We start from the raw sequence: 14,447 nt of genomic DNA on the forward strand, positions 1-14,447 counted from the left end.
TGCTTGTAGTAATCTCTGATGGTAGTTTGTATTTCTGTGGAACCGGTGGTGATATCCCCTTTATCATTTTTTGTTGCAACTATTTGATTCTTCTCCCTTTCGTTTTTTATTAATCTGGCTAGCAGTCTGTCTGTTTTGTTGATCTTTTCAAAAAACCAGCTCCTGGATTTATTGATTTTTTGAAGGGTTTTTTTTTTTTTTTTTTTTTTTTCAAAATAATAGCTTTATTGAGATACAATTCAAATACCATATAATGTACCCACCTAAAGTATACAATTCAGTGATTTTTAATTTATTTGCAGAGCTATGTAATTTACCACAATCAATTTTAGAATATGATGGCTGGGCGTGATGACTCACGCCTGTAATCCCAGCACTTTGGGAGGCCAAGGCAGGCAGATCACCTGAGGTCAGGATTTTGAGACCAGCCTGGCCAACATGGTGAAATGCCATCACCACCAAAAATACAAAAATCAGCTGGACATGGTGGCATGCGCCTGCAGTTCCTGCCACTTGGGAGGCTGAGACATGAGAATCACTTGAACCCAGGAGGTGGAGATTGCAGTGAGCCAGGATCTCCAGCCTGGGTGATAGAGCGAGACTCTGTCTCAAAAAAAAACAAAGTAGAACATTTTCATCACCCCCAAAAGAAACCCTGTACCCATGACCAGTCCCTCCCCATTTCCTCCCAAGCCGCCCAGCAGCAGGCAACCACTCATCTACTCTCTGTCTCTGTAAGTTCACCTATTCTGGACATTTCACATAAACAGATTATGCCATAAATGTCCTTTTGTGTCTGACTTCTTTCACTTGGCATAATGCTCAAGATTCATCCATGTGGGAGCATGCATGCACACTTTATTCCTTTTTATTGCCAAATCCTATTTGCTTGTGTGGCTATTCCAGATTTTATTATTAATCGGTTGTTGGGCATTTGGATTGTCTCTAGCTCCTTCAGTTCTGCTCTGATCTTAGTTATTTCTTGTCTTCTGCTAGGTTTTGAGTTTTTTGATCTTGCTTCCCTAGCTCTTTCAATTTTGATGATAGGATGTTCATTTTAGATCTCTCCTCACTTCTCTGGTGGGCATTTAGTGATATAAATTTCCCTCTAGACACTGCTTTAAATGTGTCCCAGAGATTCTGGTACATTGTCTCTTTGTTCTCATTGGTTTCAAAGAAAATCTTTATTTCTTTCTTCATTTAGCCAGTCAATATTCAAGAGCCAGTTGTTCAGTTTCTATGAAGTTGTTGTGTGGTTCTGAGTTTCTTAATCCTCAGTTCTAATTTAATTGCCCTGTGGTCTGAGAGACTGTTTTGATTTCCATTCTTTTGCATTTGCTGAGGAGTGATTTACTTTCAATTATGTGGTCAATTTTAGAGTAGGTATGATGTGCTGAGAAGACTGTATATTCTGTGGATTTGGGGTGGAGAGTTCTGTAAATGTCTATTAGGTTTGCTTGGTCCAGGTCTGAGTGAGTTCAAGTTCTCAATATCCTTGTTAATTTTCTCTCTCATTGATCTGTCTCTCTAATACTGACAGCAGAGTGTTAGTCTCCCACTATTATTGTGGGGGAATCTGTCTCTTTGTAGCTTATTAAGAACTTGCTTTATATATCTATCTGAGTGCATATATGTTTAGGATCGTTAGCCCTTCTTGTTGCATTGATCCTTTTACTGTTATATAATGCCCTTGTCTCTTTTGATCATTGCTGGTTTAAAGTTCATTTTATCAGAGACTAGGATTGCCACCCCTGCTTTTTCTTTGCTCTGTATTTGCTTGGTAAATGTTCCTCCATCCCTTTATTTTGACTCTGTGTGTGTCCCTGCACATGAGATGGGTTTCCTGAATACAGCACACCAATGGCTTTTAACTTTTTATCCAATTTGCCAGTCTGTGTCTTTTGATTCGGGTATTCAGCCCATTTACATTTAAGGTTAATATTGTTATGTGTGAATTTGATCCTACCATTCTGATGCTAAGCTGGTTGTTTTGCCATTTCTTCATTGTGTCAATGGTCTTTACCATTTGGTACATTTTTGTAGTGGCTGGTACTGGTTGTTCCCTTCCATGTTTAGTGCTTCTTTCAGGAACTCTTGTAATGCAGGCCTAGTGGTAATGAAACGTCTGAGCAATTGCTTGTTCATAAAGGATTTTATTTATTTCTCCTTCGCTTATGAAGCTTAGTTTGGCTGGATATACAATTCTAGGTTGAAAGTTATTTTCTTTAAGGATGTTGAATATTGGCCCCCACTCTCTTCTGACTTGTAGGGTTTTCCGCTGAGAGATCTGCTGTGAGTCTGATGGGCTTCATTTTGTGGGTAACCCGACCTTTCTCTGTGGCTGCCCTTAGCATTTTCTCCTTCATTTCAACCCTAGTGAATCTGATGATTATGTGCCTTGGGGTTGCTCTTCTTGAGGAATATCTTTGTGGTGGTCTCTGTATATCCTGGACCTGTTGGCCTGCCTTACTAGGTTGGGGAAGTTCTCCTGGATAATATCCTAAAGAGAGTTTTCCAGCTTGGATTCATTCTCTCTGTCACATTCAGGTACACCTATCAAACACAGATTAGGTTAAGTGAAAAAAGCTTACACAGTAAGGTTTTAAGGAAAGATGATCATTTTACACAGCTTGAGCTATGTGTGTGTTTGTGTTTTAAGCTAAATGTTAGTAATAAAGAGTTAAAAGGTTACAAAATAGTTTATAAAGTGAAAAGTTATAGAAAGGTTACTTTATGATTGAAGGAAAGCTATTATTGAAGAAAATATTTTACAATGTAGCCCAAGTGTTTAGAGTCTGCAGTGGTGTATGGTAATGGCTAGGCCTTCACATTCACACATTGACTCACCCAGGGCAACTTCCAATCCCACAAGCTCCATACATGGTAAGGGCCCAATACAAGTGTCTTGTAGCCTAGGAACAGTAATCTATACACTACCACTTAGAAGTGTGATAGGCTATACCACCTAGGTTTGTGTAAGCACACTCTACGATGTTCGCACAATGAGGAAATAACCTAACAACATATTTCTCAGAATTTATACCCATACAGACACATGACTGTAGAGTTTAGTATAAAACAAGTGGAAATGCAAAATAAATGTTAGAATATCTTAAGACGTCTAGGTGCTATGTAAGTAATATTTTTAATCTTTCATTTCATGTCTTGTCATGTAGCAATATTTTAAATGGCATTAAAACTATGCCTGGCTAAAGTTTGCTTTTTCCTCTTTGGGGGCGGCAAGGAGGAGGGATATGGGGAGAAGTTGTTCAGTGAGTATAAGAGCAGAGTATATACTGTATGGTATAAGTTAGAGATTTGAAGTTAAATCTCAGCTTTGCCCTTTCTTGACTTCGACACGTAACTAACTAACATCTGAGTCCCAGTTTTACCATCTGTAAAATGTATACAAAACCTTTCAAGATCTTATACCTGAAGCACTTAGCACAATGCCTGGCATATATATGTAATAAAAAATTGTAGTATTACATTTTATTGGGTACAATTAAATGACTACCAGGAATTCCTCCAAATAAATGACATGGAAATAATAAGCAAAGGGAAGAAAGCACCAGAAGAGACAAGAGAGGGAAAAGAGCTTAAGTCATTGTTCATTAATTCATCATCTACCATGTTTGATGATGCCTAATGACTTACAGAACTGTATATGGAGGTAGGTCATTCTAAGCCACAGACCTGGACTTGAAGATGGAGGAGCTATAGGATAGGTGACCCTGATAGTTAATTGTGATGTTGCCCAAGTGGTTGACCTTAATAAATAATTCACCTCCTTGTTTTGTGGGGCCCAGCAAATGTGCACAGGTATAGATTCAAATTTCTTTGTAAAAACTTAAGCGATTGGTTAACCTATCACTATCAGGGTCATATGAGAAGTGGTGATGTATTTTCTCTCATGTTTCATAGCTCATTACCAATTTAGCATTAAATGAGTAGTCATTATTAAATATAGCATACTAAATTTACAGTAGGTGAGACTCAAGGTACTTATAAATCCCATATTATAATTACAGTAAGCAGGAATTTTTAATCCTAAAACACTCTTCTGAAGAGTTCAAGTAAAGCAGATAATCCGTTCTTTCAGCTTGTGGCCCTTGATCACTGTATACTCACTCACATGGGCACTACTCCTTCCTGAAGTAACGCAATAATGTTAGTGACAACGGGCACTTTGGACACACAACTGGGATTCAAGACATACCTACCTCAATCCCTATGGATTTAGAATAAGCAAGACTATGTAACAGGCATACCCTCTTACTAAACTTTTCTGAACTGCTCACTGAAACTTTGTTGAATCAAGAGTATGATGTTAGATTATTTCCATATTTGAATCCATAAGAAATGGAAATTTAAAATACAGAAAAATAGTATTTGTTTAATATATTAGAATTCAAGTGTTTGCGTTTTTCTTCTTGTGGCATAGTAAGGGGCATCTTTTCTCTGCCTTGGAAATGGATCCAAATTTATGTCTCTGACAATCCACCAACACTGTAATCCTTTCGGCTTTTTATGTCATCACCTATCTGAGAGTTCCTTAAATGTGAGTTTTTCGCCATGTAAACTTTGCTAGGATATCTGTGAACTTTTCCTCACTTACTTACATCAATAAGCCCAGCTTCAGTAATCTTCTTGGAGGCTTACCAAGAGTCTCTCCAATGGCAGTAGTGTCAGCATTCCAAGGGTCACTAATTTCTTTAACTCTTTTACATTCTATGCATGTTTCACTCTAGCATTATTGCTTTTCCTTTCTTTGCTACACTTGCATCTTTCCTGGCCAATTCCATCTTTCCATGATCCAGGTTTGTAAAATAATCACATGGGTTTATAAGTGGGAAACAAGGTGCTCACACTTTGTTGTATGTGTATGAACAGGTACACAGTGACCAAACACCTACTTTGAAAGAAGAGATTGGTCACTAAGGATATGTATTTGCTATCCACCTAGTGATGAGTGGACTACAGAATTAGCTTGTCCTTTATGTAATTACACACATTTAATATACCATGGTAACTGAAATTTGAACTGGTCAGAGGGATACTAATGTTATTTAAAACTGTGGAAGCAACTACTGCCAGCCTATGTAATCAATATTTAATTGTCCATGTAATGCACATCAAAGCATTACATTGTATGAATGAGAAGTATGGATTACTAAAAATAAAGGCATTCTGTTATGGAATACAGCTAAGGAGAATTATCTGCATAATTAACTGCAATACTAGAAAAACATGAGTACTAGAGAGTGATATAAACATAGGGCCATGAACGCACAATCATGTAGTTCCAAAGTAAAATCCTAAACAGCAAGAGCAATGGGAATCAACACTTTCTAACCTGTCGTTTCTACCCAGAATTGTCAGAAAATTTGTTCCTGATTGCACTTTCTTTTAGGGTTGTACTACCTTACAAAGCCAGTTCTCAAGACCATATTTGATGTAATTGAAGAGTAAATCTCTTTTTTATTAGAAAAGCAAGTATGTATTTTGAGAGTCTAGTAAATGTTCCTCCCTAGGAGGTTTCAGGAAAGTGTTCTGACACTGATGAGTATGTAAGCAAGATTTTTAAACCCTCCTCCCCTGACATCAATACAACCTTCAAGATCTTATTAGAAAAAACACACGCTGGTAGGGTGTATAAATGGAGGACCACAGAGAAGCAATTTGGGAAAGGAAAAACTTACATTGTGTATGTTTAAAAAGTCCCTTCTTGGTCTTCCTCCATAACTAAGGGCAGCAAACCAAAACTCACATGTTGTTCTACTTAGAATGTTATGGCGAGTTGCAGCCCTTTGGGATGTAACAATCCAGGTTCATACAGTATTAGTTACTTGTGCTGCTAGAAAATTACTCATTTCTTAAGGTTTCATTCTGCTCACATTAAAGCTTTGATTCAAAGCTCTATTCTTGGCCAGGCATGGCAGCTCACACCTGTGATTCCAGCACTCTGGGAGGCCCAGGCATGGTGGTGTACACTAATAGTCCCAGGTACTTGGGAGGTTGAGGTGGAAAAATCCCCTGTCGGTTGAAGTGAGCTATGATATTGCACCACTGCACTCCAGCTTGAGCAACAGAGCAAGACCCTGTCTCCAAAATAAACCAACCAAACAAAAAAAGTCTCTCCCAAAAGCAGGCTATAATCATGTCTTCTTCAGTAGTACAAAGAGAAAATGAGAAAGACGTGACCTCCTCTCATGCACACCTGCCCTCTTTCTCCTGGTGGTAGTCTTTCTCCTGGTGTGGGGGAGGAAGGAAAGAAAAAAGGTGACTCTATTTATTTGTACTTCAGTGTTGACCTGCAGTGGTAAGGCAGTCATTGTCTATTTGGTTAGTTTGAAGGGATGTTCTAATTCTTATGTCCAAAGTGACCACTTCCTATCTTCCTGTCCTTTTATCATCAAACGGCTGGGGCAAGGAGAGAGGCCCTTGTGGTGAATTGGCTCATCTCAGCAGGTTGTGTTGAAAGGGTCTAGCGGATGATTCTCTCAAGATAGAAACTGAAAGTCTTTCAGAATCTTTTGTTCTGGGCTTTCAGCATTAGCCTTTGTTTTTACGAAAATAAGATCCTTATTAATGTCAAAAATTGCAAATGAGATTGCAAAAGTTACAAACAATCTCTATGGGTAGAAATTAAAATTCCACATAACTCTGACAAAAGTACTATGCTTTTAACTATACTGTAGATAAACTTGCAATATTATAGTTTATAAAACAGCAAGAAATTAAAAACAATTGAAATATGGTTAAAGTATATATTCATATAAGGGATTACAGGTCGAACATGAATGTTTTATTTTCCAGGCATATAGTCACTGAACATTTACTTTGTAGATAGTTCAGTGATATTCTGGGCCATATAAAAAAGTGGCAGCTTTATCTACACTGAACTGGAATGACCTCCATGATATATTTTTAGGTGAAAAGATTGAATAGCTAGAGACTGTGCTTCAGTTTGGGGAAAATTCTGTATGTTCATAAATATGTTAATGTGCATATACTAAGAGGTTGGTGTCATCCTCATTTTACAAGTTAAAAAAAAAAGTTTAAGAAGCTTAAGAAAATAGGATCATAGAATCAGTGCTGTGATTGGAATTCTTGTTTAGCTGAACCCAAATCACAGGCCCTTTCCGATACAGTATGTTTCACTCCTGACTAATCTTTTCCAGGATAGAGTTGACTTTTTAAAATGCTGTCAGTAGACGTCACAAATAAATTACAACAATTTGTCTATATGTTGGTGTCTCCTGGCCAACGATAGTTTCATGAAGGTAGCTACCCTACAAAGCTACCTTTCTGTTCCCAGTGCTCTGATATGGTACACTGTAGAAAGGCTCTTAAAGTAATAAAAAGCAATGCTGCATCCTTGTGAGCAAGTAATAACTAACTTCATTAAGTGGCTAGTAAATCAACCACAAGTTCTTTGAAACTTGATAATACTAAGCAGAGTGTCTTATGATTTCTGCAGGCCAAATGAAATTTCAGTTCAATGGGCTAATTATTACATCCAAGCCTGAAATTTGCATATCAAACTTAAGTGAATATTAAGGGAAAGAATCATTTCCAATAAAAAATTTTAAGTCTTATGCATAGAATGAAATTGTCCATTATTAACTAGTCTGAAAATTCAGGCCAGTAAACTTTGCTTATTTTCAGGTCATTCCTCCAAAGATGCAGTGGGTCAGATATCTGTTCACGTGGACATCACTGCCACCCCAGGAACGGGCGATCACAAAGTCACTGTAAAAGGTATACTTCGGGTCTAGATAAATCAAACAGCCTACCAAACTTCTGCAGCAGTACTGGTATCATCAATGTAACTCTTCTTGCATTTAAAAACATACACATAATTACTTTAGGGCATGCTCTAAATTTCCCAAAGAAATCCAAACTTTTGATTTGAAATAGAAAAATATCAATGGCACTGATGCCGAGCCTGCGTTATTCAAGATATATAAATACACTGATTTCCAAAGTTTAAGTTAGTATGGTCTTAATATTCACATAACCAATTTCTTTCTCTATTTGATTTCCAACAGCTGGCTTAGAGTTTTTTTATAATGAGTGACTCAATTTGTTGGTTTTATATTGTAAAAGCTGCCTGAATGCAGGGGTCATTTCAAAGATGAAATTAAAGGATTAACATTTTGTTCAAAATACACTCATTCTATTTTTATATTAGTCACTTCACTTTCAGCAAAAACAGGGCTGCCCAATATATTTCAGAATTACATTACATATTGAATCTTTAAGAGTAAAATAGATATATTTTAGAATAGACTGTAGACAGTACTATATACTGTCCATTTCCTTAAATATTTTTGAAAACTATGTTGCCCACATGTGAAAGTTTAATAAATCTTTTGTAGGTGTGCACTCCAGAGAGGAACTAGTATTTTACTGTCTTGGAGTACAGTGTCTTGTCATTGGGATCAGGGCACTATTAAATGCAAGTCATAGCTTCATCAATCACTTTTAAAAATATACTCTAAGTTTCCACACATTTGTTTGCTAACAGGTGTATTTCGTTTCCTGTTTCAGTGATTGCTATTAATGACCTAAACTGGCAAACCACAGCAATGTTCCGCCCTTTTGTGGAAGTTTGTATACTGGGACCCAACCTTGCAGACAAGAAGAGAAAACAAGGCACAAAAACAAAAAGCAACACATGGTCACCAAAGTACAATGAGACATTTCAGTTGTAAGTCATAAACCCATCTAACTTATTCCACCGGGTAATTGTTATTGTACAGCTGACCTTATGGAGGGAATCAGAGTGGGAAGGGCGAGGAAAAAGAAGGTTATGTTTTTAGTTCTCTTCCATTCCTTCAGTATCTGTTCAGTGCCTACCATGTATTAGCCAATGTTATAGTTATTAGGTGTATGTATCATAGGACATCGCTGAATGAATCTTTTGTAATGCACTCATGGAAGTTACTTTCTACAGATGAGGAATGTATGATAAAGTCACGAAAATGTTTCATATGATATTAAATACCATAGGCAGAACTATGTGGTAAGTACTATGACTAGCTCCTTTGCTGGGTGGTCAGGGAAGCCTCTCTGAGCATGTGACTTTTAAACTGAAACCTATAAAAATAAAAAGCCAAACATGGAAGAGCAGGACATTTCAGATGAAGTGAAATAGTTAGCACAAGGACTCCAAGGCAAGAGCAAGCCTGGCATGTTTAAGCAGCAGCACATCCATAGGTAAAGGAGTGAGATCCAATTACTTTGAACAGGAGGTCAAGGTACAGATGTTGTGTCACACAGGGCTTTGCAATTCTAAGTTCAGTAGGTGGTCCACTGAAGGCTTTTCAAATGAAGAGATGAACAGTGTGACTTACATCTTTATTCTGTTTGTTGTGTACAGAAAAATTGTACAGCAGTACAACCAAATACGTAAAGATCAGTTAGAAGATTATTGCAATAGTCCAGGCACTAGCTATTGGTGACTAACCAGAACGTAGTAGGGAGATAGATGTGGAAGAGTCTCAGTAAGTGTTGAAAGTAAATTCTTGCCATATGCAGAACACAAAAGAGTAATCCTCAAGACCGCTCAATTTAGAGTAATTCAAAATGAGTTTACTTACAAAAAAATTTGCCAAGTGGTAAGTATAGGGAAATTTAAATAACAATGGGACATGTGGCTAATAGAAACCAGGCAGTTACCACTCTTATGCCTGGAAGGAAGAGAGGAAGAGTCAAAGTGAAAACTTGGTGTCTACTCAGCCCTCAGCCACCTTGAAAGCAGCACTGATATTCCATGGAGGCAAACAAACAGCCTCACAGGCAAAGAGCCAGGGAAATAAAGACCTGACCTCACTCTCCTCACTGCTGACCTCTTGATGGGGTTCCCTTTTGGCCAAAATCTACTGGGAGCAAGAAGAAACCCTACTGAAGTAGTCCCAACAGATGAGTTTACTATTGCAGACTGCAAAAAGCAGGGTGGATTCACAGGGAGCAGTGGGGAGACACCTGGCACTGAATAAAATCAAAGATGATCACTAAAAGTTTTTGGCATGAGTAGTTGGGAAGATAGATAGTAATTTACCAAGATGGAAGATAGATAGATAAAAATTTTGTTTCAAATGAATTTGGAGATACCTGTCAGACTCTCAAAAGATGTCATGTCATTTAATTCTATAAATAATCTAACCTAGGAATGGAAACAGAAGTTACAAGACATAGGAAAAAGCCCTAAGGATTTACCAAAAAACAGTCCTGTACAGGTTAGGATTTCTGTTCATGGTTTCCCATAGTCCTTTCAGCACTCTGTTCTGAGTAGTTCACTCTCTTATTGCTTGTTAAAGCTCAAGTATCCTACTCTGTCTATCAAAAGGGTCCTAATAGATCACATTCCCTGCTAATAAACCAGCTTAACACATTTCACTATCTACTTCTCTAACTTACCCAAAAACCTGGACCTAGCTAAAGTTCCTTCGAAATATAACACAGTTAGCCACTTAAAGGCAGCATTTTTAATTCACGGGATCTGATTCCTATCATATTTTGCTCTTCTACTCTTATCCCCTAGGCTTTCATTTTCTTTCACATTATTTATTTCGGATTTCTCTAAAGTGCAAAGTTTAGTTACCAAGGTTGCCTGCAAATGAAAGTTTGACTCTGCAAAATGTTTCATCAGAAAAACAGTCACTCGTAAAAGGAGGGAATTTGAAAGCTGGTTCTGCTGAGGGTTAAATGTACATTCATTAGAAAGTCAACAATATGAGAACGAACAAAGAATAAGGGGTGGAAGAAGACTATATCTATCTATCATATCACTACTCAGCCTTCTTAAGTTCAGTTCTACACTGACAAGCTGTCTTAGGAGGTTGTTAGGAGAGGCGACACACCTGACAGGTCTAACTGCTGCCATAGGAAAGAACTGCCATTGAATCACCAGGTTCTGCTGGATCTGATTACTCTAGAGAGTTGTATCCAATTTAGCATCTTGTGAATAGTGCTTGATGGGCTATCCAGTGTATTCCCCCAAGAAAAGACTCCTAGATATAATAGCTTCTCCAGGATTTGGAGGTAAAGTGATTATTGCAGTAACTGATATTGAAATGACATAGAAATTCTACCAAGAGGTACCCATTACCTTGCCCTAGTCTCCATGACCCTGTCCAACGCCACTGTACTCACAATCAGGAGAGACTGCCTCTAGCGATTAAGTACAACATAGTATCTTAATTCCCATGTTTTCTGTTTAGGGAAAAAGTCATTTTAAAATTAGCTTTCTAAGTCAAATTTAAGGGGTTAAAATAAACTGATATTCTAATTGGCAACATAATAATCAGATCCAATGTATACAATTTTCAGCAGTATTTTAGAACCATATTGGTGGCTATAGACATATAGGTGTCTTATACCCATATTGGTTCTAAAATAGGGTGCCTAGAGGAAGTAAAGTTTTTGCTCAAAATTTGTATTTTTAATCCACACAGCATTCTGGGAAAGGAAAATCGACCAGGGGCTTATGAACTTCATCTCTCAGTTAAGGATTACTGCTTTGCCAGAGAAGATCGAATTATCGGAATGACAGTCATCCAGCTACAGAACATAGCAGAAAAAGGAAGCTATGGGGCATGGTATCCTCTTCTGAAAAATATCTCTGTGGATGAAACTGGTTTGACCATCCTTAGAATACTCTCTCAGAGGACCAGTGATGATGTGGCTAAAGAATTTGTAAGACTTAAATCTGAAACAAGATCTCCTGAAGAGAGTGCTTGAAACAAACACTGCAAGCTAAATTCGTAACTATAATTGTTTGACTACTGCATGCATGTGCAAATACAGGGGAATGTTTATCTCAGTACATTTCAATGTTTGCCAGTACTCATGTACAACGTCTACAAGGTATGTGAAAAACCTGCTGAACTTTTATACTAATTCTGGTCTTTGGAAAATAAATGTTCCATGAAGTGCCAAAATTATGATGTAAAGTGAAATATCAAGAACATCTTATAAAATGTTTCTTTACCAATTTCACATTCATTAGTTTTAAAAACTAGTGTTTTCAGTTTGCCCATCAGTTGTCTTTGTTAAATTGGTTTATATTGCCCATAGTATTGGCCATAGATCAGAAAACATTTATTACTCAATTTCCTTTTTATTTACTTACCTCATTATAGATGTCTTACAAATACCCTTTTCTACCATACCTAGAAATGCAGTCACTTCTAGAAAGCATTTGTAATTTTATAGTTGCAGATATATTGTGATTTTTGCATACAAATTAAAATAGAAAAGGTGGGAAATATTTTCTGCTGACCAGTTTCCAACCTTTCTGAAATATCACTGTGAAGAAATGCTATTAAAGCAAACTTACACAAAGCAATGTTAGAGTTTGTTAACAATGTTTGATATATATTGACAAAACTTTGTTCTTTAAAACTGCCAAGGTCACATCACATTTGTAAAAATGGTAAGTTGATGCATTTGTCATATAGTGTTATGTCTTGGCTATACCATATTTCATTCTTTAAAAAGTCATTGGGTTAATGGTTTAGAAATGGGACGGAAAGTTTATTTACTAAAAATACCTGTAAGTCACTATATTGTTGTCATTATTTTCCCTCTGACAGTTATGACTATTTCCTTAACTCTATAATCAGTTCAATGCTTTCTTTTAAAAAAATACTCAATGATTATTACTGAATGCAGCATTACTATGTATTGTACTGATGCCAAAAGTCATGTTTTCATCCATTTAGTGAAAAAATAGTAAAATTAAGTTGGAAGAAATTGCTTACAATTTTGTAATTTGTATTTATAAGCCCTAAATGCATCAGATGCAGTAGAACAATGTAATACAGCTTGGTACCTAAAAATACACCTAAGTTGGTTTTTGACTATAAAACAGTTTATGAATATTTGCATTTTCTGCATTTTTATGATTTAACTTTTTAGAGTCTATGCCAAACTATATGGCTGTAAAAAACAGTACTTTGTAATTATAACTTATGGTCATAACTGTTAGTGGACTACTTACAGAAGCAGAAACAAGAACCAGTTATAATAATTGTGCTTCATGAACAAGCTGATCTAATATGTTAAGAATAGCAGAGATTAGTATCATGACTGTCCGAACCATTCTGCTACCGAGTGTGAAATCACAGACCAGTGAGGTTGGCTAATTCATGTGAAACTGTTCGGCCATTGCTTTGTTAATGACTTCTCTAAATACATAGTGTGATGCGATCCTCTGGCATATGCTTTAATAAATGGACATACTGAGCACATGCAGTATTGTATCTTCTGCCTTTTTATTTCATTTATGCAACATCATCTTATTATTTAGGAATGCAAACTTCAGGCTCTTTTGAGAATATGTAATATAGTCGTCTTTATTTGGTTCTAACATCTCATTAAAAGTTTAGATGTTAGAATTGCTACAATTAAAAAGTCAACAGATGCTGGCAACATTGCGAAGCAAAGTCTTTCTACACTGCTGGTGGGAGTGTAAATTCGTTCAGCTGTGGTGGAAAGCAATGTGGTGATTACTCAAAGAACTAGAAGCAGAATTACCATTTGACTAAGCAATCCCATTACTGAGTACATACCCAAAGGAATATCAAACAAACATTCTATGATACACATTCTATGTGTATGTCCACTGCAGCACTATTCACAATAGCAAAGACATGGAACCAACCGAAATGCCCATTAACAGTAGACCACATAAAGAAAATGCAGTACATAAATACTGTAGAATACTATGCAGCCATAAAAAGAGTAAGATCATGTCCTTCTCAGTATCTTGGATGGAGCTGGAGGCCGTTATCCTAAGCAAACTAACACAGGAATAGAAAACCCAATACTACATGTTACCACATACAAGTGTAAGCTAAATGACGAGGACACATGGATACTAAGGGGTAACAACAGACGTTGGCCTACCTGAGGTTAGCAGGAGGGAAAAGATAACAAAATGTTATCTATCATGTACTAGGCTTAGTACCTGGGTGACACACAATTTACCTATATAATAAACCTGGACATGTACCCCTGAATCTAAAATAAACATTAAAAAAAAGTCTAAGTGTTGCGTTCCCAAAACCACTAGATATTGTAATGATGAAAATAAGGAAGAACTAATGTATCTACCTATATAATGCTAAATACCATGTAGTACCATGAACAAAATTCAACATTCAACATTGTTAAAAACTTAAATTATAAAAACTTTTCATCAATTACTTGAAAAATTCATACTATATTTGTTATATTTTATAGAACATTGACTTAAGCTCTGTAGGAGCACATTAGTGTCATAGCATGATGCATCTGAGTAAACAGCAGTCAGGATTGGCACTGATCACTTTAAATTGAGCAAGGTATTTTTTCCCCACTACATGTTTAATTGCATCCAATTATTCTTTCAAAATATATACAATATTTATCAAAGGCCAATAGTGGCAATGTGA

General features: G+C 36.7%; 1 protein-coding gene across 1 annotated transcript in view; it reads left to right on the plus strand.

Annotated features, from left to right (window-relative positions):
* Positions 1 to 13,268, plus strand: part of UNC13C (unc-13 homolog C) — a 617,099-nt gene extending 603,831 nt beyond the window's left edge. The window contains exons 30-32 of the mRNA XM_012469803.3: positions 7,672 to 7,764; positions 8,557 to 8,716; positions 11,466 to 13,268. Coding sequence (XP_012325226.2) covers positions 7,672 to 7,764; positions 8,557 to 8,716; positions 11,466 to 11,751 — 539 coding nt within the window. The 3' untranslated portion in view covers positions 11,752 to 13,268. The remainder of the gene's footprint in view (positions 1 to 7,671; positions 7,765 to 8,556; positions 8,717 to 11,465) is intronic.
* The last annotated feature ends 1,179 nt before the right edge of the window (positions 13,269 to 14,447 follow it).

The sequence above is a fragment of the Aotus nancymaae genome, unplaced genomic scaffold (assembly GCF_030222135.1).
Source record: "Aotus nancymaae isolate 86718 unplaced genomic scaffold, 86718_ANA_hifiasm-v0.15.2.pri h1tg000062l, whole genome shotgun sequence".
NCBI classification, from domain to species: Eukaryota; Metazoa; Chordata; class Mammalia; order Primates; family Aotidae; genus Aotus; species Aotus nancymaae.